Below are 24,305 nucleotides of genomic sequence, written 5' to 3' on the forward strand. Positions count from 1 at the left end.
GTTAACCAATTCTTGAAACTTGAACATAAGGCTAATCAGGTATTACTGGTCATCCTGCACGAGCTTCAACTCACATCAGGGTGACCAGACGTCCCGTATTTCCTGGAATTGTCCCGTATTTTGCTCATGTGTCCCGGCGTCCCGACAAACCCTTCCCGGGACGCCTATTTGTCCCGTATTTCAGAATATTGAACAAAATGTAGTTTTAAAAGTGACGAATTTTCATTAAATAACCAACAGCTGACGAAGCAGGGACAACAATTAAATCGATAACTGTAAACTTTTGCAAGTTCTGCGGTGATTTCTTGCTAACCCAATACATTGCAAACGAACTGGCCTCCAGCCTGTGTGTGGCAGGCTACTAGCTAGGCATGTAGGATCGAAGCAAATTCTCAATGGTGCAAACAATCTCACATGATAAACAGTTTTTCCACCAAAATAATCACAAAATCGGCGGGAAATTCTTATAATTATACTATGGATTCTCAGATTAATGATTTGGAGATGTAATCGGAGGAACAAGTTATTGACTTTTCATAGATCTAGTTGTTTCAGCTTTCGTTTTGGGTCTTGGTGTGTACGATGCCGCGATGTTTCACCTAATTTTTAAGTTTGACAATATGTTTCACTTTGAAATTTTATTAATTTCTAAAACATTTTATTTTTTAAGTTTTAAAAATACATTTAAAAAACACCAAATAAAATTGTGATTTTTATTAGATGATCGGATTTTTTGTTTAGTTGAAGTTTGAACTTTTCCCTTTTTCTTTCTTTTATATATACCCTATCTTTTCTGCTTGCCCTTTTTGTTCCATCTATCTTTATTTCCTCTCTTTCTTTCCTAGAATTTTCTTTTCTCTCTCTCTGTTAATTTTTCTTTCTTTCCTTCTTTCTCTTACTTTCCTTCTTTATCAAATATCCTTTTTTATTTCCTTCATTCTTTCTTTCCTTATAATTACCTTGGCTTAAATTCCTTCTCTCTTCGTCTCCTGTTTCTTTTTTTTTCTTTCTCTCCTCCCATTATTTTCTATTTTTTGCGTTCTCTCCTCCCTTCATTCTTCCCTTCCGCTCTTTCTTCCTTTATTTTTTCCCTTATTTTTTCCCTTATTCTTTCTTTGTTTTGTTTCTTTCTTTCTAGCTTTCCCTTCCTTCCTTCCTTCCTTCCTCCAGTTTTCTTCTTTCTTTCTTTCAAAGAATGAAGGAAACATGTTTATTTCCTTCATTATTTCTTCCCTTCTTCTTTTTCTTTTATACCTTTTCCCTATAATTCTCTCCTTTATTTTGTCTTTCAGACATTCATTCATCTTCCTTTCTTTTTTTTTTTTCTTTCTTTCTATATTAATTTCAAAGAATGACGAAAACCTTATATTTTATCTCTTTTGTTATTTCTTTCATCCTTCTTTTATTCAAACTTTATGTTATTTTTTTTCTGTTTTCCTTTATTTTCTTTCCTTATCAATCATCTCTTTTCTTTCTCCTTTATTCTCTCGTTCACCTTCTCTTCCAATTCTTTAGATTTTTCACAAGTCTTATACTTTGTGTGGGCTTCTTTGTTGATCTTCGTTTGTCAAATGTCCCGTATTTCATTTTGTGAAATCTGGTCACCCTGACTCACATGATTAAGGCCAGTGGCCATTTGTAAACCAAGGTGAAACATAACCTTAAAAGTGAATGGGTCTATAGCATGACACATAGACATGAGGGTTGTCAATTATCACTGATCATTTCTTCTGAATTTCGGGTCATATGATCAAGATCATAGGTCATTTAGGGTCAATGAACTTAGTATTTTGTTGGTGTTTTTATGAATAAGTATTTTACTACCACATTAATGTTATTTTATGAATAAATATTCATCTTAGCTTCTTCCTAACTCAGCGCTGATACTATATTGAATCGCGTAAAGCAGACGCGACTCTCAGGACCATCCCACTCTTGATTGTTTCCCTAACTTATTAATATAATTATATGATATTTTATATATATATATATATATATATATTTGAGATCAGTAGTATGGAGAGGGCCGTAGCAAGGTCAATACCCGTCTTCGTGAAGCTTTCGGGCACATGCCCTTCATCAGGATCTAGACCAATATATTAAATACAAAATATAGGCCTACTAATAACAATGGTAAATACAATGCAATGTAATATATTACGGAGATAAGTAATTATAGTCCATAAAAAATAATCAATTATACATGCAAGGTAAATAGTAAGTCAATATGCAACGAAGTATAGAGTATATAGTTACCGTAGGGTCCGTAAGTATAGCGTATTGTTGACAGTAAAGTTAAGTGTGAAGTGAGGTCAGGTGTGGCGGGTGAGTTCATTAAAGGGTGACGGGGGTCACCCTTTAATGAACTCAACATATATTTATATACATATATGTACATATATATACATATATATATATATATATAGCATAATTCAATTTTTTCTATAATTGAATAGATCAATATCAATGTTTTAACATTATTGATGTTAAAACATTCTACCTGACTCAACCGTGAAATATATATATATATATAAATATATATATATATATATATATATATATATATATATATATATATATATATATATATATAGCATAATTCAATTTTTTTCTATTTGTAATTGAATAGATCAATATCAAGCACGACATCATTGATTTTAAAACATTCTACCTGACTCACCTGAACGCAAGCGGTCTGGAAGAGGATTTGGAACGCTCCATGCAACATCAACCTCGATGGAGAGTCTCGAAGTACTTTCTCTCGGTAAATCAGTTGGAGTGTTCGCACTGCGACGCAGAACGCTTTCAAGAACTAAAGGCCACCGCACACCTTACGACCCGACTGGTCGGCGACTGGCTTGCGACTGAGTGAGGGGAGATGAATCGCAAGGCAGTCATAAGCCTCGACACCACACACCTTGCTTTTTAACTTATCATAGTACGCGTAATGCAACTCTGCTGTCTGATTGGCTTGAGGTGGATTGAGCTTGCGATCCAGTCATAAGGATTCGACATGTCAAATCCTTCCGATTTTCCTTGCGACTTGTCTCTGACGGGTCTGCGACGCTCAAGCTGACAAGAGCTGTGACGTCACATCTCCCCTCACCCAGTCGCAAGCCAGTCGGCGACCGGTCGGGTCGGAAGGTGTGCGGTGGACTTAAGACAATGTCAAATACCTTTCCTGACAAGAAGCAACCAAGACACCTTTGTCGAAAATTGTTGAATCAAAATAGCAGATTCGTCCGGACCTGGAATCTGGGCAAAAGGCATATTTGCAATTTGTCGTCAGCTCCCAAACTTAGGACGAAACTGTTGTCGCGGTTCACCGATTTTCGACAATGACCTCCCACTCTCTCAGCTTTTCATGGTGATTTAAGGACGTTCCACAGTTAAAGTGAAATCCATGTCATTTTCACCAAACTTTGCACATAGATACTTTAGAACCTTAATATTCGAAACATGCAAAAAAATAACATAGGTCCATGTGCTTGATTTTTTGCTATAGAGCTTCAAAGTTCACCCAAATTGATGTTCCTAATAAGAATTGCGCATTCAAATTTTTTTGGCATTTTTAGACCGCCCAAGATTACTACAATGAGTTTAAACCTCTGCTACTCAGTCAAAATACATGAAAAAGTCATCAGATTTCGCAAGAGAGTGCTATTTGCTTGCAATTTTAAGTTTAACAGCACTGTCAGTTCTTAAAAATGGCGTAAAAGATAACAAAATCCCAATCTGAAAAATGTAAAATTTCAGTAACAAATTACAAACATACAATAAATGCTGCACTTTATTCAAAATCCATGTCATTTTCACCAAAATTTGCAGAGTTGTAGAGGAAGGTATACTTAAGAGGTACAAACATTAAAAGATAGGGGTTCATGTGCTTGTTTTTAAACTATCAGCATTTTTATGAGAGCAAATGTGCTTTTTAAAACACCAAAATTGCGCCGAATGCTTAGTATCTATGTGAAGAAAAAATCAAAACCACTTTACCATTTATTCAAACTCGGGGTAATATTCGTGATTCTTGGCAGCACTGCAGAGTAAAGTATTTTGAAATTGTAGAGAATATTTTTTGAATGGTCCACGGAATAATTCCATTTTTAGCTTCATGAAATAGCGCATCGGATCTGCAGTTAAAGTGCAGAAGATGAGAAAAATCAGCTCATACCCGCAGCTAATTAATCACCTGTTCATCAATTGTGACGTCAGCGCGCAGAGTGTAAACTATGCTCAGATCATAATGCGCACAAACATAACTGTGGAACGTCCTTAACTTGCATTCTCAATACATTTACTTTGTCATTGAATTCGTTCTGCGGTGCGGTGCGAAATCTAAGGAAAAGTTCATCACTTAATATTTAAAAGACCAGTGCTCTTTTTAACACAAGATCAAACACGTCATGCACTCATAATGCGAAACCGGGGACATTAATGGTAATGGTATACTCTTCGCAACACTCAAAACATACATGACATAATCATGGTAATGATTTATCAATTCAAAGGAAGACGATTGGGCCTATTAAATACCCCTTGTTTTGTGCTGCATTCTAGTATATCCGATAAGCGACTCTTATTGTGATAAGAAATGAAGTGGGAATGCTGGTTATTGTAATTTTCTCAACCTTTTGTTTTCTCCGTTTCAGTTGGCACATTCCATTCAACTTCGATTTAACAATATCATTAATGCAGTCATGTAAAAAAAAAAATCCGTTCGATTATTAACAGTAGCATGAATTTAAATAATTCTGTTCGATTATTAACAGCAACATGGATATGACGTCATACAAAAATTGTGGAATATTTTTCATGTTGCATCAAAAGAATGTAAGTTTTATTTGCATTATTAATACCAACGTGTGCTCGTGTTAAAAAATCTGAATGCAGCATCATTTGTAACTATCATAATCTTAATAGTTGTGAAGACAAACATGTAACTTATTTCATAAAATCCTGCTGATATGGCTTGTTCTTTCGAAGTTCATTCAAGCTGAGAGATTTTCTTGGATATCATATCCATTCCTTATTGATCTGAAAACCAAGGCATACCTGTTGGAATCACGATGCAAGAGAGAGCAAAAGGTACGTATAGCAATCAACAAAAAGTGCTATTTCTTATGAACATTCAATGATTCATTGTGTCATTGCATTTAAGTATCAATTTTGCTAATTCGCTGAATAATCAATACATTGTAAAGCAAGTGCGTAGAACGAGCTCAAATGTTTGCTATTCAGTCCTTAAAAAAAAAGGGGGGGGGGGCATTGTGTGCAAACTTAAACCTCGATATTTCATAATATCATAATAAAATTAAATCAGTTGCGAATGGTAATGATAAAATTTATCACTACGAAGAAAGATAATATGGGAAAATAAAAAACACGATAATTGTCCCTTTAGTGAATAAAAGAAAAATGAGGGTTAAAAATCCCATACCATGCAATCAGTACTATTTTTTTACCCTTTTTATTTTTTGTATGATATCACTATTTTTTCTAAAATTATTTTCGTCTATAATACTATGAATAGTTCCTTATAAACATCATCAATATCACCATTATTTCTATCATTTTATTATTATTATCATTATTTATTATTATTATCCTTATCATTGTTATCACTATTATAATTTTATTATTATTATTATTATTTAGAGGAGGAGGAGGAAGAAGAAGAATATATAAATAAAGGACAAAAAAAGAATTCGGCCTTAGTGTTGAAACTTTTTTTTTACAACTTTCTATCTAAAAAAAAAAATCCAGAATGCAATGGAAACTAAAGTAGATATTATTCGACGTGGAATAATGCAATGCATTCAACAAGAATTCCCCGGACTTTCTCCGAATTCCCTGGAGTTCTCAATCATCTCTGACATGTTTGAAGTTTCGTGTAATTTTGTGCCTCCTCCACGCCTTAACCTTGTTGTGAATCGGGATGACATCTTCGGAGGAAGGGTACGGCAGCAACTCTCAGAGATGCTGACGAGACCCAGGACTGATCGTCAGATGCCGCTCATGGTCGTCTTTGAAGGCGAAGACGGTATTGACGAAGGAGCGTTGAGTCTGGTGAGTAGCGATCACATCTAGAATAGTAAAGTAATAGTGAGGTAACCCACAAGTGGTCTTGGAAGTGTATTTATGAAAAGTTATTGACATGGCGCCATCGATCTCGCTATATATGATGCCACAACGACATACTTTTCTAAATCGACATGAAATGTCTCGTCAAGTCGATTGCACTTCAAATCATCGATAGTGAGGTCTTGAAATGTAAAAAAAACAAGGATTATATAACAATATCTTCAGTATTCTTTCATTTCAATTCATTTTATTCAATCATTTATAAATCAATATATGGATACAAATCATACATGAATGCACAATTACAGAAAATGATATTCTGAATGTCTAATTTTGCTAAGCTGGCTGTGGAGTGGGCTAAATAAAATGATTATATCCTTGTTTAACTCGGCGAAAATGCACCGTGTCTCGTGTGCCTCTGTTGTTGAATATACAGGAATTCTTCAGGCTTGTTTTCCATGACCTCCTGGATCCGGAAAAGCACGATATTTTCCGATATATTGACGAAGAGGACCCGACTCAGTCACAAGTCTGGTTTCGAGAGGTACGTACAGTATTATGTCATTACAAACTCATATATGTGTGCCTTAATCTTGATAAACTTGCCTGAACTTAATAATTATATAGCGCTCATACCTTTGGCCGGCATTGAAAGGAATCTAATGTGGGCAACAAAAACAAAAGTCATTTCTCAAACAGGACGTCATGATTGTCATTAGTAGTACACAGTAGTAGAAGTAGTAGCAGTAGCAGGGCCCTCAGTGATAGCAGTTAGTCAACTGAAGAGGCTACCGTTCTGAAATAAGAGTGGAAAGAAATGAATAAATAGTAGTTGTAGTAGGAGTAGTAGAAGTCGGAGTAGTATGGGTAGTAATAATAGTAATAGTAGTAGTAGAAGTAGTAGAAGTAGTAGTAGAAGAAGTAAAAAAAGTAATATAGCAGAAGTAGTATTAAAAGTAACAGTAGTAATATAGTAGTAGTAGTAGTAGAAGTAGTAGTATTAGTTGCAGTAGCAGCAATAGTAGTAGCAATAGTAGTAGTAGTAGTAGTAGTAGTAGTAGTAGTAGTAGTAGTAGTAGAGTATTAGTATTAGTAGTAGTAGTAGTATAGTTATTACTATCATTATTATTATTATTGATATCACTTTAATCTTTATTATTTTTATTATAAATATCTTTACTATTGCCATATCCTCATGATCATCAATAGTTGTTAGCCAATGTACATTGTTACAAAACAAATTAGTAATGTAGACATGATTATTTCTAATATACAACTCTGAAAGCACAAAGCTATTTAATAAGACGGATAGTTTGAAGAATTTATTATCGCTTGAAATTTTCGTTTCTTTTCAATTTTTCTGTGTAAGTGATGTAATTGTTCTTATTTGAATGAAATGACAGGAATGCTCGAGCATTGATAATGCGAAGATATGTGGTCTTCTACTTGGATTATCACTGTACAACAAGGCATTTGTACCCATACCGGCTTTTCCACAAGTCCTCTACGCAAAGCTGCTCGGAAAGGGGTAAAAATCAGTCGTTTGCTACTTTTCATTGAACTCTCAATATATCCATATAGATTGACAGACAGATACAGGCGCCAAACATGCCAACATGTAGGAATGAAGTAAATTATTGCATCGTAAAATAGAAAGTGAGCTCACAGGTCTTTTGAAATGAGCTGTTTCATAAATTTGGTTGTAAATTGCGCAAGACATTACGATTGATGCCATATTCTTGTGCTAATACATCTAAACGATGCTTATTTTAAAAATTCAAGACTTTTTATCACCAATGTATTAACCCTTGTACTTGTTTAAGTTTACTCCCTTTATCTAAAAAGAAGAAATTATTTTTTATTCTGAAGTCATTGTCCTGAAGCACCCAACACCGGTACGCAGCACCCCTGAAAATTATTTTTTGTGGTGAAAACTTTTTTTGTCTTTGTGTTGATAAACCAGCACCCTCTCTTTAAAAACTTGGGGCCTGGCCCCTGCCTCGCGTACTTTTTAATAATGCAAGTTCTGTCTTATATTTCCATAATCATCTATATGTAGTCCTGGTAGTGAGATGGAGGAATTAGAAAAGCTGGATAAGGAATTCGCGGATCAAATGAAGAAACTCCTCGATAGCTCGGAGGAAGAGGTACAGGGGATTTGCTATGGTGAGGAGATAGAGCTCGATGATGGACGACTCGTGGACGTCACTAAAGAAAATGTGTAAGAACGAATTAAGCAGTCATGTTTTAAGTGTTAACTAAAAGCATGTAGTTGGAAATTTTTTTTTGTTTTAATTCACTAAGTGTTAGAACTGGAATCATTTGCAGGGACGTGATATAATAGTAAAAGAGATGGGAGTAGAAGAAGAAGTAGTAGAACTTATAAACGTACCAGCAGCAGCAGCAATGGTATCAGCAGAAGCAACTGCTGTAGTAGTAGTAGTACAGTAGTAGTAGTAGTAGTAGTAGTAGTAGTAGTAGTAGTAGTAGTAGTAGTAGTAGAAGTAGTAGTAGTAGTAGAAGTAGTAGTAGTAGTAGTAGTAGCAGTAGTATTATTACTGTTACATATAAGAATAATTTTATTTCGTTCGTCTCGAGAGGAGACTAATTGAGATCCCGCCTCGCACATGCGCACTCATTATCGCTTCATCGCAAAATAGCAGGTTCAAACACCTGCCGCACTCTTACAGAAAAAACGATTTTTCTTCGGAAATACGACGCATTTTTACTCAAAAGACTATTCATATCTATTTTCAGAAGTTATTCAAGGCAAGGTGATAATTTCTTGCACTTCAGAATCGTATTTTTACGTTTTCTATCATGAGTTCGAGCAACGCTCGCGATCAAGATTCGGCGGATTTGAGTCCGTCTCCGACCGGACCGAGAGCCTCCTCGGCCCCCGAAACTCCGGCGGCGATGCTCCACCATGGGTCTAAGCACCCCGCGAGCACATCCACCTCCAAAAGCCTCACAAGTCATGAGCCCAAGAGCTCCGTGAGCGGGAAGAAGATCGATAAACGGTATGTTAAGAAACCAGAGAAAGATAAGAAGAAGCAAAGCAATGTTAAAGACGGCAATAGCGGACCCCCAGCTTCAGTTTCATCTTCAAAAAAGGAGCAGTCGTCCCACTCACGGGATGAAAATAAAAACTTGGCTGATGTTGACAGTCGTTTAACAAAACTGGAATCCATGCTTAACCGTGTCATTGGTGCTCTCCCATTGCCGGAGGAAGATTATGACCAACATTACGCTGAACATGCTCATAATGAGGACTCAGCTGATGATCATGATGACATCAATCCGTACCAATCATGCCAAAGGCTGTACACGCAACCAGTTGATGTTGATTACGATGACATCACATGTACTTCCCAAGAGGAATCCACATTGCCAAAAATGATTCCCACATTCGCAGCTAAGTTTGCTGCCCAATCTGATGAGGGGCCTCCTCTTGAAGAAGAAATAGCTAGCTCAACAATGTTCATGATGAACAATAAATTGGAGGAGAAAGTCCTCGAAGAGACTGGAATAAAATATTTGCCACCAAGCAACTGCCCCTACTTGGATGTACCTAAAGTGAACCCTGTTATTTGGGAGAATCTGTCTCCTTCAACAAGAAGCAGAGACCTCAAGCTAGCTAGGGTACAGAAGTCCCTCACTAGGGGCTTGACTGCCTTCACTCGCTCAATCTCGTCAGGCAACCTTTCTCCATCTCAACAAGATGCATTGGCCTTGCTGTCTAATGCAAATTACGAAATGAATGCTCTACGCAAGGAACAAATAAAGCCTGACATGACTGCTGCATACAGCCACCTGTGCAAACCAACTATTCCGGTCACAAAGTTCCTTTTTGGGGACGATTTGGGAAAGCGAGTTAAGGACATGACCGAAGAGCAGAAAGCTACTGGACGAGTTGTAAAAACTTCAGAGCCAGGCCGTGGCCGTTATCGAGCTCACGCCAATTACCATCCTTACAGAGCTGGAGATTACTCCCGCCAAGGTTACAGAGCTGCAGGTTGGTCTACTCCTAACCATCGACCACAATCAGGTGCTCCTTACAGGCCTTTTTTTGGACAGAAAGGCCCCTATCAGGGGCCGCAGACAGCCACAAGCCCCCATGGTGAAAAAACCACCAGCATCTCAGGGCAGATACCGAGAGAATCCCCAGCGGAAGTAGCTACCAGTATACCCCAAGAGGTAGGTAGCAATAATTCTTTGTTTTATACAAACGATCATAAAATTGCATGCACAAATAATTCTGACCAAGCATCCCCTGTTGGAGGTCGACTGAAACAATATTATAATAATTGGAAGAAAATCACATCCGATCATACAATACTGGAAGCTGTCAGGGGTTTTAAGATAGAATTTGATACAAGTTTACCACATCCAGAAAGGTTGATATGTCATCAATTTAAACGTAACAGATCAGAAACAGATAAGATATCAGCTGAACTGAGAAATCTTGAAGGAAAGAATGTAATAGAAAGAAGTTCACCCTTTATCAAGGGTGGTTATTTTTCCAACATATTTACAAGGCCAAAGAAAAATGGCAGTCTAAGATTGATCTTGGATCTATCAGACCTAAATGAATGTGTGGTTAAACAACACTTTAAGATGGATAATATCCATTCTGTGATTTGCCTCTTGGCGGAAAATTTTTACATGGCTTCAGTAGACCTCCAAGATGCATACTACTCTATTCCGATTCATTCTAAATTCCGGAAATACTTGCAATTTAATTGGCAAGGACAACAGTGGCAATACAAGGCACTGCCAAATGGGTTAACCTCTGCACCCAGGTTATTCACTAAGATGTTGAAACCAGTATTCTCTTCACTACGTGAAAAGGGTCATATTGTACTTGGATATCTTGATGATACAATTCTTATTGGGGACACAAAAGAAAAAGTTGAGTCTGCAATTAATGCCACTTTGCAGGCATTTTCAGAATTAGGGTTTAAAGTTCACCCAGAAAAATCAGTACTAAAACCAGTACAGGAGCTCCAGTTCTTGGGCTTTACCCTCAATACAGTAGACATGACCATTAAACTCCCAGTAGAGAGAGCTCAGAATGTCAGGGAAGAATGTGAAAAGTTACTCCTGCAACCAAAACCCACAATTCGACATGTCGCACATGTTATCGGAAAGATAATCTCCACCTTCCCTGCTGTCCAGCATGGACCATTGTTTTATAGGAATATGGAGAAAGAAAAAATAGAAGCATTGAAAAAGAATAAAGGGCATTATGACAGAATTATGGAGCTATCATGCGAGTCGAAGCAGGAACTAGAATGGTGGATAAGTCATGCAGATAGTGCATTTGCTCCTATCAAAAGGGAAAACCCTAAATTTGAAATCCGCACGGATGCTAGTGGCTATGGATGGGGTGCCACAAATATGCAAGTTCATACAGGGGGAAGGTGGAATCAGTCTGAAAATGAAAAGGCACAAAATAATGAAATTAATTATCTAGAAATCTTGGCCATCGATCTAGGGCTGAGATCCTTTCATGGTAGTACATCCAATGCTCATATCTTAATTAGATCTGATAACACAACAGCAGTGTGCTATGTAAATAACATGGGAGGCATTAAATCCCCAAGTTGTAACAAGCTTTCCATAAAAATTTGGAAATGGTGCATGGAACGAAATATCTGGCTTAGTGCTGCACACCTTCCAGGCAGCCAGAATATTGAAGCAGATTATGAATCACGCAATTTCAATGATAGAACTGAATGGATGCTCAGCAAAAGAGCATACAGAAAAGTCATCCAAAGATTTGGCAGCCCAAAAATTGATATTTTTGCCTCCAGGTTGAATGCACAAACACAAAGATATGTTTCATGGTTACCAGATCCAAATGCAGAATCAGTTGATGCATTCACACTAGACTGGGGAAAGCTAGATTTTTATGCATTTCCTCCCTTCTGCTTATTGGCTAAATGCATTCAAAAGATCAAGTCTGATAGGGCATCGGGCATTTTGGTCGTTCCAAACTGGCCAACACAATCATGGTTCCCATGCCTTAATAGCATCCTTGTGGAGGAACCGTTGCTCCTTAGGAGAGACATTAACCTCCTTAGACAACCTGTAACAAACTTACCTCACCCACTTTATGATCGCCTTGACCTTTTGTGTTGCAGGGTAACAGGGGACCCTTCGAGAATATAGGCTCAGATGAAGGGATCACCGACGTGTTGACAGCATCATTGAGGAAGTCTACTCAACGTCAGTACCAAGTATATTGGACAAAATGGACAAAATTTTGTGAAAGCAGGAAGAAAAGTCCTCTTCGTTCTTCAGTTAACTTTGTGTTAGAATTTTTAGCAGAACTGTTTCATAGAGAGAAGGCTAGTTATAGTACAATGAATGCAGCAAGAAGTGCATTATCCTTGTATGTAACGCTGGAGAATAGTGTTCATTCTGTGGGGACACAACCTCTTATCTGTAGGTTTCTTAAAGGGACCTTTAACCTCAGACCTCCACAAGCACGTTATCAAGACACTTGGGATGTCAGCGTAGCATTGAAATTTCTACGTAGGCTTTCGCCAGCTAAGACTTTAAGTTTAAAGCAGCTTACACATAAACTTTGCTTATTGTTAGCTTTAGTCTCTGCACAAAGGGTGCAGACGTTACATTTGTTAAACTTAGATAAGATGGAACTGAAACAAAGTTCAGTGAGTTTTCATGTAGATGAACTGCTCAAGCATAGCAGACCAGGTCACCATGGTTTCACTATGAAGTTGAAGGCATATCCATCAGACAGGAGGTTGTGTATTGTTAAATATTTACGAGCATATATGAAAAGGACTAATCAGAGGACTAGAGCGACGCTTGTTCATTAGCTATACCAAGCCATATGGCAAAGTTTCATCACAGACCATATCAAGATGGATCAAAGTGACATTAGCAGGCGCCGGGATTGATACTTCAGTGTATAAATCACATTCTACAAGATCGGCTGCAACGTCGGCAGCAATCAGAGCAAGTGTGCCTATTTCTAGCATCATGAATCAAGCTGGATGGTCAAGAGAAAAAACCTTCCAGCAATATTACAATAAACCTCTTGCTGATAGTGAAGCAACTGAATTTTCGCAAGCAATTCTACAACAGTAGTAAAGTTGAAATAAGGTATATACAAATTTGCTTTGTACATGTTCCATACTGTATATCCTTTGTATCTGCACAAACATGTCTTTTGCAGACAGTGCAACTCAAAATGTGTTCGCTGAGCTACAAAATCTCAATTAGTCTCCTCTCGAGACGAACGAAATAAAATTGAAAGCTCAAACGATAACTTACCAGTTTGAAGTTTGAGCAGAATTTTATGAGGGAGTTGAGTGAGGAGATTAATTGCCCTCCTCTCCCTCCCTCTTGAGAGAAATTAATTTTAATAGTCTGTGGTGACTTAAAGCTAATGTTCGTTCGTATCAGCTGCATTAGGAAGCTGATATTTTAAACAGCGATCACATTTTGATGCTCCGAAGAATGAGTGCGCATGTGCGAGGCGGGATCTCAATTAATCTCCTCACTCAACTCCCTCATAAAATTCTGCTCAAACTTCAAACTGGTAAGTTATCGTTTGAGCTTTCAATTTTAGAAGAATTGTAAAAGCAATTACATCCATCTATTATTTCCCTTTAAGGCTAGCCAAGAATTGTAAAGAACATTCAAGAATGTCTTTTTATTATGCAGGCCTTGCCTATTTAAAAGACCAAGGAGTTGTATTGTTATTTCTGAATAGAGATTAGGAACAATAGGCTTAGCTATGTTATTGACACTCTTGATTTCAATGAGGTCATTCAAGAGTCTTCTGGATTATTGACTGCTCCATTATAGGAGAATGTTCTTTTGGAAGAAGGTGTTAGAACCTTCTATGGTGGTGACTTTTTTTAGAAGCTTCTAGATTAGTTGAAACTTAGTATATATAGCTGCAGTTTCTTTAAGGACATCATCACATCATATTAGATCACTTGATCATCACATCATATGAGAGCAGGAGATCACATCACATCATATGAGATCACTTCACCAGATCATATCAGTTTATTTCCACCTGGAATATCTATATTGTGTGGAGTTATTTGCCCACCATCAATGAACTGTTTACAGTTATTTTGAGAGAGAAATTATCAGTTCTCATCGAGATCATCAACATCATCAACCTGTTCAATGAACACGCTTCAACCCATGGATTGCTGAAATTGACTGTTAATCATCATCAACATCGTCTTCACGGACATTTCAACTCGTTGCAGTGACTCTTATTATTCATCGGACTTCAACATCAGTTTCATCATCGCCATCATTGTGAATTTTCGCCAGTCAACTGGGATTTTATCATTTGGATTATTACTTGGATATAGTATCATCACTTCGGGATTTTACATCGGACACTTCAAGAGATTTATGTAAGATCATTATTTGTTTTATTTATGTATAATTATTTCCTGTAATAAAAAAAAGGAAATTTAAATCAAATTTACTTGTTATTTGTTGCAGTATCGTAACAAATAATTTTGGGGGCTTGTCCGGGAAACGAAAACCAAATTTGTACAAGCCAAGGCAATTTGAAACTAAAAACCAATTTGAGACGAAAGCCAATTTGAAACAAAAGCCAATTTGAATTGGAAACATTTTGGAAAGTTCTAGAATATACTGTACTGTGTTATTACGTGCTTGTATTTGTGTATATTCACTATGGCTACATTTGATGTTGAAGAATTTCTTGCAATGACAGAATTGTCATATGATCATTTGAAGTCACTGAAGAAAGATGATTTGATAACAGTTTGTGATCATTTGGGTGTATCTCTAGCCCCAGGTTTAAAGAAGGCAGAGATAATTGACTTGTTAGCTAGTCACATGAAGCTTACAGAGGAGTCTGAAACTTCTATCAATATGTCAGATGATGTTCAGATCCAACTGGCAAAAATTGAATTGGAGAAAGAGAAAATCAGAGAAAACATTGAAATGGAGAAGATGAGATTGGAGTACCAGTTGAAACTTAAAGTTCATGCAAATACTAACTCTACTAAAGATAAATCTCCCCAAGGCTTTGATGTGGCGAAAAACATTCGCCTTGTGCCAAAATTTGATGAAGAGGGAGTTGATACATATTTTGTGTCATTTGAAAAAGTGGCCAAGAGACTGAATTGGCCCGAAGAATACTGGACTCTTCTCCTTCAAAGTGTTTTCGTTGGAAAGGCTGCAAAAGTCTATTCTTCACTCTCTGAAACGCAATCATGTGACTATGCTACAGTAAAAGAAACAATTCTCAATGCATATGAGTTGGTACCAGAAGCGTACAGACATAAATTTAGGAACATGCAAAGACAATCAGGCCAGACGTATGTTGAATTTGCTAGGGAACAAGAAATGATGTTCGATAAGTGGTACAGATCACTGAAAGTTGACAAAGATTTTGTTCACCTTAGGGAAGTTGTCCTCCTAGAAGAATTCAAAAAGAGTCTTCCTTTTGGCATTAAATCTCACTTAGATGACCATAGAGTTACTGAAGTCAGTAAAGCAGCCATAGTAGCTGATGAATTTGAGGTCACACATAAAGGTAGTGGAGATAGGCCTCCTTTCAAGAATTATTGGAAAAGGAAAGGTAAAGGGTCATTTGAATCCCACAATAAACCTAGTGAGGGAAAATATGCAAGCAAGGACAAAGACACTAACAAGAATCAGGCTAGTGGGGGCACAGAATCAACCAAAAGGTCTGAGAGTCGTAGTTCCAAAATTTGTACTCATTGTCATAAATCGGGACATTTGAAAGAATCATGTTGGAAATTGGTTGGAATGCCAACCAAAACTAAGAAAGACATGGGTTTTGTCAAGCAAACAAGTGTTCCCTCGATGGAGTTTGTTCCATCAGAGCCCAATCAAGATGTTGAGAGTGTTTCTCTGGTATTTGCTGATAAAGTCAAACAGGTTGATGAAACTTTTAGAAGTTTTTTGCATGATGGTGAAGTATCCCCTTGTTCGACTGGTGCTGCTGGTAGGTCAGTGGTGATCCTTAGGGATACCGGGGCTGCACAGTCCCTGATGGTGCCAGGTGATTCGGCTCTTCCTCCAGAGAGTTCAGAGAATGCCAACGTCTTAGTTCAAGGTATTGGCCCAAATTTCATGTCGGTTCCTTTGCATAAGGTCGACTTAAAGTGTGACCTAGTTAGTGGTCCTGTGACTGTTGGTGTCGTTCCAGAATTACCCATGAAAGGTGTTGATTTCTTGCTAGGTAACGACTTGGCTGGAGATAAAGTTGTTGCATCTCCAGTGGTTTCGGAAAAGCCCGTTGAGGTAGCTGAAACTGAATTGTTGCAGGAAGATTTTCCAGGGATTTTCCCGGATTGTGTTGTTACTAGGTCTCAGACTCGTAGAGCTGAAAAGTATGATGCGGAATCTGCTGATGTAGAGGAGAGTACCGATGTCTGGTTAGCTGAAACCTTTTTCAAGGATTTGAATGGGGATAGTGTTGAAGGCTCTGTTGCTAACAATGATAGTTTGTTTAGTAAATCCTCCCTAGTACAGGCACAACAGGCAGACCCAGAATTAAAAAGCTTGTCACAAAAAGCATGTTCTGAGGCTGAGGCTGATAAGGTTCCTGAGTGCTTTTATGTCAAAGATGACATTTTGATGAGGAAATGGAGACCTCCCCGGAGACCAGCTGATGAAGATTGGTGTATAATTCACCAGGTTGTAGTTCCTCCTTGTTACCGCACAGATATTCTGAAAATGGCTCATGAGTTACCCATGGCAGGTCATGTCGGTATTCGGAAGACAGAAGATAGAATTATGAGGCATTTCTATTGGCCTAAGATGCACAAAGATGTTGTGCATTTCTGTAAGACATGTCACACATGTCAGATTATTGGTAAGGCACAGCCTTCTATCAAGCCTGCTCCATTGATACCCATTCCTGCATTTGATGAACCTTTTACTAGGGTTCTTGTTGATTATGTCGGACCCTTACCCAGAACGAGGTCGGGTCACAGATTTCTCCTGACGATTATGGACTTGTCTACACGGTTTCCAGAGGCGATACCTTTGAGGAGTATCACTGCGAAGACAGTGGTGCAGGCGTTAGTGCAGTTTTTCACTAGGTACGGTCTGCCGAAGGAAATTCAATCTGATCAAGGGTCAAATTTCATGTCAGGAATATTTCAGCAAGTTATGAAGGAGTTGGGAATAAAGCAGATCAAGTCCTCTGCTTATCACCCACAGTCCCAAGGAGCGTTAGAACGCTATCATCAGACTTTGAAGACCATGATTAGGGCTTATTGTGAAGACTATCCCGATGACTGGGATAAAGGGATCTCATTCCTACTGTTTGCAACTAGGGATTCCCCGAATGAGTCCACGGGTTTCAGTCCATTTGAATTGGTATATGGTCATGAGGTTAGGGGTCCTCTAAAGCTTATCAAAGAGAGGTTTATGGTTCAGAATGATGATGTAAACCTTCTAGACTATGTGTCAAAGTTTAGAGAAAGGCTCTCAAAAGCTTGTGATGTGGCTAAGGAACACTTGAAAGAGTCGCAGGGAAAAATGAAAGCTCATGCTGACAAAAATGCAAAAGAGCGAAGTTTCAAGCCTGGAGACAAAGTGTTAGTGTTGTTGCCTTTGCAAGGTGAGCCCTTGAAAGCTAGGTTTAGTGGTCCCTACATAGTCAAAAAGAAATTGAATGATGTCAACTATGTGATCAGTACCCCTGATCGAAGAAAGTCTCAAAGAGTTTGTCATGTAAACATGTTGAAAGAATACTTTGAGCGAGAGGCTAGTCAGCCAATAGGTATAACACAGGTCAAAGAAGAAAAGCATGTAGATGTACATGAAGAAGAATGCTATGGAAAGACAGATAATGAATTGTCTTATACAGATGTATCTAAGAACGAACCATGTGGTGTAAAGTTATCTAACTCAGAGATGTTAGGAAATATGGATGAGGCATTAAAACACCTGCCTGAAGATCAAAGAAATGATATATCTGGCCTGTTAAGAGAATATGAGAATGTATGTAAAGACAAACCAGGTCGTACACCTTTAACTGTACATGATGTAGATGTAAGACCTATCAAACAGAATCATTATAGGCTCAATCCAAGCAAGTTGGAAATGGTGAATAAGGAAATACAGTTTATGTTAGATAATGACATAATCGAACCGAGTCAGAGTAGTTGGAGTTCTCCCATTGTAATGGTTCCAAAGCCAGACGGCTCTCAGAGATTTTGCATTGATTACCGAAAGGTAAATGCAGTAACTAAGACTGACTCGTATCCAATTCCTAGGTTAGAAGATTGTATTGATAGGGTTGGAAATTCTGCCTATATCACAAAGATAGACTTGCTTAAAGGATATTGGCAAGTGCCACTGACTGACCGAGCCAAAGAGATATCGGCCTTTGTTACACCTGAAGGCTTGTTTCAATGCAAAGTCATGCCTTTTGGAATGAAAAATGCACAAGCAACCTTCCAAAGGTTGACAAATCAAGTGATTGCCGGACTTGACAATTGTGTCGTATACATAGACGACATCCTAGTATACAGTGATACTTGGAATGATCATCTGAATCATTTGCGAGCACTGTTTGACAGACTGGACAAAGCCAATCTAGTAGTGAATCTGATGAAAAGTGAATTTGCCAAGGCAAAGGTCACATATCTTGGTCATGTGGTTGGTCAAGGGCAAGTGCTACCAAGAGAAGCCAAGATACAAGCTATCTTAGACTTCCCAATTCCCACAACTAAGAAAGAATTGCTCAGATTCTTAGGTATGAGTGGCTTCTACAGGAAATTTGTTCCAAATTACAGTACTGTGGTTAGTCCTCTGACAAACCTGCTGAAGGCAAAAGTGAAGTATGTTTGGTCTGACGAATGTCAAAGATCATTTGAGAAATTAAAAGCCATTTTGGTGAATGAGCCTATTTTGGCAGCTCCAAACTTCACAAAGCCATTCAAAGTAGCTATTGATGCTTGTGATGTTGGAGTAGGAGCAGTATTGCTCCAAGAAGACGAAGAAGACATCGAAAAACCAGTGTGCTACTTCTCTAAGAAACTCAATCGATTTCAGAAGAAGTACTCAACTATTGAAAAAGAGGCCCTAAGTCTCGTACTAGCCCTTCAGCAGTTTGAGGTGTATCTAACCAATGGAGAGATTACAGTCTATACAGATCATAATCCTCTTGTGTTTTTGGAGAAATTCAAAACAAAGAATCAAAGACTGTATAGATGGAGCCTAATGCTCCAACCATTCCCTTTGAAAATTGTACACATAAAGGGAAAGAATAATGTAATTGCTGATGCTCTATCAAGAGTATAAAAAGTGAAATTATTCATGATTTTGACCAAGTGTGTCATTTGAAGAAAACATCTTTGATGTTCATTTATTTTAACATGTTCGTTAAGTACTATATCTTTGTACACGATAACTGTAAATGATTTATCAAGATGACTTTAAACAGTTAAAAGAAAAAAGTAATCTTAAAGAAACCTTTACTACGGTAAAGCTTTCTTTTCCCCGGTGGGGGAGGTGTTACATATAAGAATAATTTTAGAAGAATTGTAAAAGCAATTACATCCATCTATTAGTTATTTCCCTTTAAGGCTAGCCAAGAATTGTAAAGAACATTCAAGAATGTCTTTTTATTATGCAGGCCTTGCCTATTTAAAAGGCCAAGGAGTTGTATTGTTATTTCTGAATAGAGATTAGGAACAATAGGCTTAGCTATGCTATTGACACTCTTGATTTCAATGAGGTCATTCAAGAGTCTTCTGGATTTTTGACTGCTCCATTATAGGAGAATGTTCTTTTGGAAGAAGGTGTTAGAACCTTCTATGGTGGTGACATTTTTTTAGAAGCTTCTAGATTAGTTGAAACTTAGTATATATAGCTGCAGTTTCTTTAAGGACATCACATCATATTAGATCACTTGATCAACACATCATATGAGAGCAGGAGATCACATCACATCATATGAGATCACTTCACCAGATCATATCAGTTTATTTCCACCTGGAATATCTATATTGTGTGGAATTATTTGCCCACCATCAATGAACTGTTTACAGTTATTTTGAGAGAGAAATTATCAGTTCTCATCGAGATCATCAACATCATCAACCTGTTCAATGAACACGCTTCAACCCATGGATTGCTGAAATTGACTGTTAATCATCATCAACATCGTCTTCACGGACATTTCAACTCGTTGCAGTGACTCTTATTATTCATCGGACTTCAACATCAGTTTCATCATCGCCATCATTGTGAATTTTCGCCAGTCAACTGGGATTTTATCATTTGGATTATTACTTGGATATAGTATCATCACTTCGGGATTTTACATCGGACACTTCAAGAGATTTATGTAAGATCATTATTTGTTTTATTTATGTATAATTATTTCCTGTAATAAAAAAAAGGAAATTTAAATCAAATTTACTTGTTATTTGTTGCAGTATCGTAACAGTAGTAGTAGGAGTAGTAGTAGTAGTAGTAGTAGTAGTAGTAGTAGCGGAGTAACAGTAGCAGCAGCAGAAGTAGAAGTAGTAGTAGAGAGAGTAGCAGCAGCAGAAGTAGTAGAAGTAGTAGTAGTAGTAGTAGTAGTAGTAGTAGTAGTAGTAGTACTACTACTACTGCTGCTGCTGCTGCTGCTGCTACGACTACTACAACTACTACTACAACTACTACGAGTCCTACTACTACTTCTACTACTACTACTATTCATCTATTTCTTTATTTTCTTAATTTGATGAATCTGACAATAGACGCCTGTATGTCGAGAAGAAGATACGGCATTATCTCGCTCCGTCACAGTTTGCGGCATTCAAAGACGGGTTCTATTCTTTGTGGGATGCCAAAATCCTGGGTATCTTCAGACCTGTCGAGTTCGAAGCTCTTATCAATGGCAAGAACTACTTCGATTGGAAGGATCTAGAGACGGTAGGTTGCCAACACTCGAAGATTGCCTTCCTTGATATAATAAATAGACCAGGGGAGCGTTCGAAAGGACTTGCCCCGTTTTATCCGACAGTTACCATAATAGCAGTGCTTCTCAGCCAATCAGAATCACGGAAAGTTGTCAGATACATGTATGACAACCTGTCGGACAATACTGTTGATGAAACGGTCCCCTGGAAATTTCCCACTGGAAGGTTCTGTAGTGCACGATACTTTATTAGATCATAAAGGGCTTGGTGAGAGGCCGTCACATTAAATTAATTCTCCCGGAAAGACTTATAAATAAATGTTGAATAGGTTATTATTTTCAACAATAATACATTAATGAGGTCGGCATCGAGTCATGTTCAAATTGCTTAACCTACAGCATGTCCAGGAATTCCGTACTTGAGCAGTTTGGAGCTAGAGTGTATTCCGCTTCTATAATGAACGGAAGTACAAGCCCGTCCACGAAACGATTGTTGATGGTACTTCGATAATTTTACTCAAGTGACAGTTTGAGCTAGATTTTGGTGACTTAAAAAACAACAACAAATGCACCTCTAGTTACCAAGAATGCGTTTAGCATTTCCTTTTATTTGAATGCAGGAAAAAAAAGAGCATCATCAATCAAATGCTCTGCTCACGGGCATACTAGGTGCCGCGGCCAGGGATCGAACCAGCGACTTTTAATGTGTAGCCAGGCGCCTTAGACCCCTCGGCCACGGCATCTCTATGGCCGATGGCTCAAATGAATGAACAAAAAAGAGGGAATGCCCCCCACTCCCACTCAGGTGGGCAGCCATAGACTTTGTTTCTAGATTTTTAAAGGCACCCCCTTGAAGGATAAATGTCGGACCCCATCGGGATTTTGGAAAGGAAGCCAGGAAAATGTTACACATCGAACTTAAACATCTCCATGGAAGCAAAGCTTATAACAAACTCTCTCAACTTAAAGATGGTTAAGGGATAATTATTTAGTAAAATACTCTTAATGATTTCGGAACGATGGAAAAAGACCCTTTATACAATGATTTTCAGGATTTTTCCTCCCGAGGAATTCTAAAACATACATCTTTCCCAGAATAATCAAGGCACTTAATGTGGTACAGATGAGTGGACTTATCGACCTATGGATATTCAACTGCTATACCTTTTTTCTATCCTTGCAATTTGTCTTCCTTTTTGCCAGTCCACACGGTACTTAGAGCCCTACACTGACTCGCATCTGACGATCAGGATGTTCTGGGAATGCTTCCACGCTCTAGATGACGGCCAGAAGAGAAAGTTCCTCGGTAAGAAAAGAAAATCCATTTACAAGTAAACACCCTTTCATATCATAGCATTTTCGGGATGGTGATGTTGAGACACGAGGATGTTAACTTTGACGAATGCATTGGTACAACGGAGCGAGCGCGGGTTCAATGATTATTCTACATTTGGCGTATTGCGGAGGCTAGCCCATTCTGAGGGCCTCACAAATAGACACAGCAAACACTGCATGCATGGTATGAGAATATTGCCATTTAGACTGAATCCAACAGTTTTAATAGGTCGAACCATTTAAGTGGTAAATGCGGCATTTACAAAAGGTCACTCGTTCCAAGCTTTCTAAAGTTGACTTAACATTTCATTTTTTAGAGTGTCCAAGCCCAACAAAATATTTAGCAAACTATTTTCACTCATAGAGTAAGACAAATCGTACAGGAATTCATGCCAAAAAAGGTGTTCATTGTTATGATAATAGAATTCGTATAACATCCCTGATCAACATACACAACAACAAAGTAAAAAAAGGGTACATGTCATTCTTTTATGTTTCATGCAGTTTTTGTGGCGGGGACTGATCGTGTACCGGTCGGTGGATTAAAAGACTTCCATCTCACGATCGCTGAACTTCCGATCCCAGAAGATGCAGAGGGGACTCCTGAAGAGAGGTTGTCCTTACTGTGCCCGATGGCCCACTGCTGCGATAACAACCAGTACAACCGAACACTTGAACTTCCCATGTATACCAGTAGAGAGATGGTTGAGGATCGCTTGGGGACAGCACTGTCCATGTACAACATCCCATTTCATATTGCTTAGAGCTCTGTGAATATACAGAAAAAGAGGTAGGCCTAGCAGTGTTAATTGATGAACCTTCAAAAAGCAGAACCTGCTGATGGAGCTTCGCAAAGCAAAAGCTAGGCCTAATTGCCACTGGCATACAATACTGAACCTTGTACGTATACGACACCCATTTCATATAGTGATCAGTGAATACATGCAGAAAATAATTGAAGAGCCTTCAAAAACGGAATCTGATTGTCAATAAAGCTACGTATAGTGGTAACTGATAGGCCTTACCTTAGAACGCCAAAAAGCTCACTGCCACTGGTCTAGAACATTGTCTCTCAACACCCCCATTCCATATTGTTTAGTGATCAGTGCATATATACGGACAGAGGAAGAAGTTTTGTTGAACCTTCAAAAGCGAATCGAACCTGCTGATCCAAAACTGATGTTGGAGCGTCGAACAGCAAAAGCTACTCAGTTGTTTCGAATACTGCCCCTTGTACAATTGCCTCGTTCCATGTTGCTCAGTGAGCACATACAGCTAGAGGAAGTAGCAGTGTATTTATTACATGAAATTAGGTTTATTCATTTTCTTTCCTCCAAGAACAAGAAAAAATGGATTGACAACTGATTTAGTGCATTAGATATTAATTGTTGCAACTTATTTTATTTTAAGGAGACATATTGTTCACACAAGCATGAAACATTGAAAAAAAATATGATTTTATGTAATGACATAAGAAAACTTAAAGTGGGAATGTGACATCATCAGCCCACCTATTGATATTCATGACGACTGTTTTCAGAAAATATTACTAAACTTTACAATTCAATAACTTGGATTATTTGTTATCCGATTTCGATGAAATTTTCGTCATTTTGCTCAGTAAATTCTACTCTATTTATCAAACTATGAATACTTTCATCCCGGACCATTCCTTTAAAGATGGTGACCCGACATTTTTCTCTTGCTAGATTTGTTCCGGTCTTGATATCTCGGAGGAGATACAATTTATTGTAATAGACTTTATGGTTTAGAATAATGTGAAGATAAGGATTAGGATTTATCTAATGTTGGCGGTTAGATTTTACATTTGGCTTTACTTACATGTTTTTCAACGGAGAAATTGTCGCCGGAGCAATTGACATGGAACCATCAAAGTTATACAATATATTCTAGGAGTCTGATATGAAGAGAAATTTTCGGCATTTTGCCCATTTTG

At 37.9% G+C, this 24,305-nt stretch overlaps 1 protein-coding gene across 1 annotated transcript in view; it reads left to right on the top strand.

The window, feature by feature from the left end:
* Nucleotides 1-23,536, top strand: part of LOC121429613 (probable E3 ubiquitin-protein ligase HERC4) — a 34,211-nt gene extending 10,675 nt beyond the window's left edge. The window contains exons 8-16 of the mRNA XM_041626732.1: nucleotides 2,630-2,764; nucleotides 4,987-5,088; nucleotides 5,767-6,069; nucleotides 6,521-6,628; nucleotides 7,488-7,612; nucleotides 8,144-8,305; nucleotides 20,853-21,027; nucleotides 22,217-22,319; nucleotides 22,853-23,536. Coding sequence (XP_041482666.1) covers nucleotides 2,630-2,764; nucleotides 4,987-5,088; nucleotides 5,767-6,069; nucleotides 6,521-6,628; nucleotides 7,488-7,612; nucleotides 8,144-8,305; nucleotides 20,853-21,027; nucleotides 22,217-22,319; nucleotides 22,853-23,112 — 1,473 coding nt within the window. The 3' untranslated portion in view covers nucleotides 23,113-23,536. The remainder of the gene's footprint in view (nucleotides 1-2,629; nucleotides 2,765-4,986; nucleotides 5,089-5,766; nucleotides 6,070-6,520; nucleotides 6,629-7,487; nucleotides 7,613-8,143; nucleotides 8,306-20,852; nucleotides 21,028-22,216; nucleotides 22,320-22,852) is intronic.
* Nucleotides 23,537-24,305: the final 769 nt, after the last annotated feature.

The sequence above is a fragment of the Lytechinus variegatus genome, chromosome 16, assembly GCF_018143015.1.
Source record: "Lytechinus variegatus isolate NC3 chromosome 16, Lvar_3.0, whole genome shotgun sequence".
Classification (NCBI taxonomy): Eukaryota; Metazoa; Echinodermata; class Echinoidea; order Temnopleuroida; family Toxopneustidae; genus Lytechinus; species Lytechinus variegatus.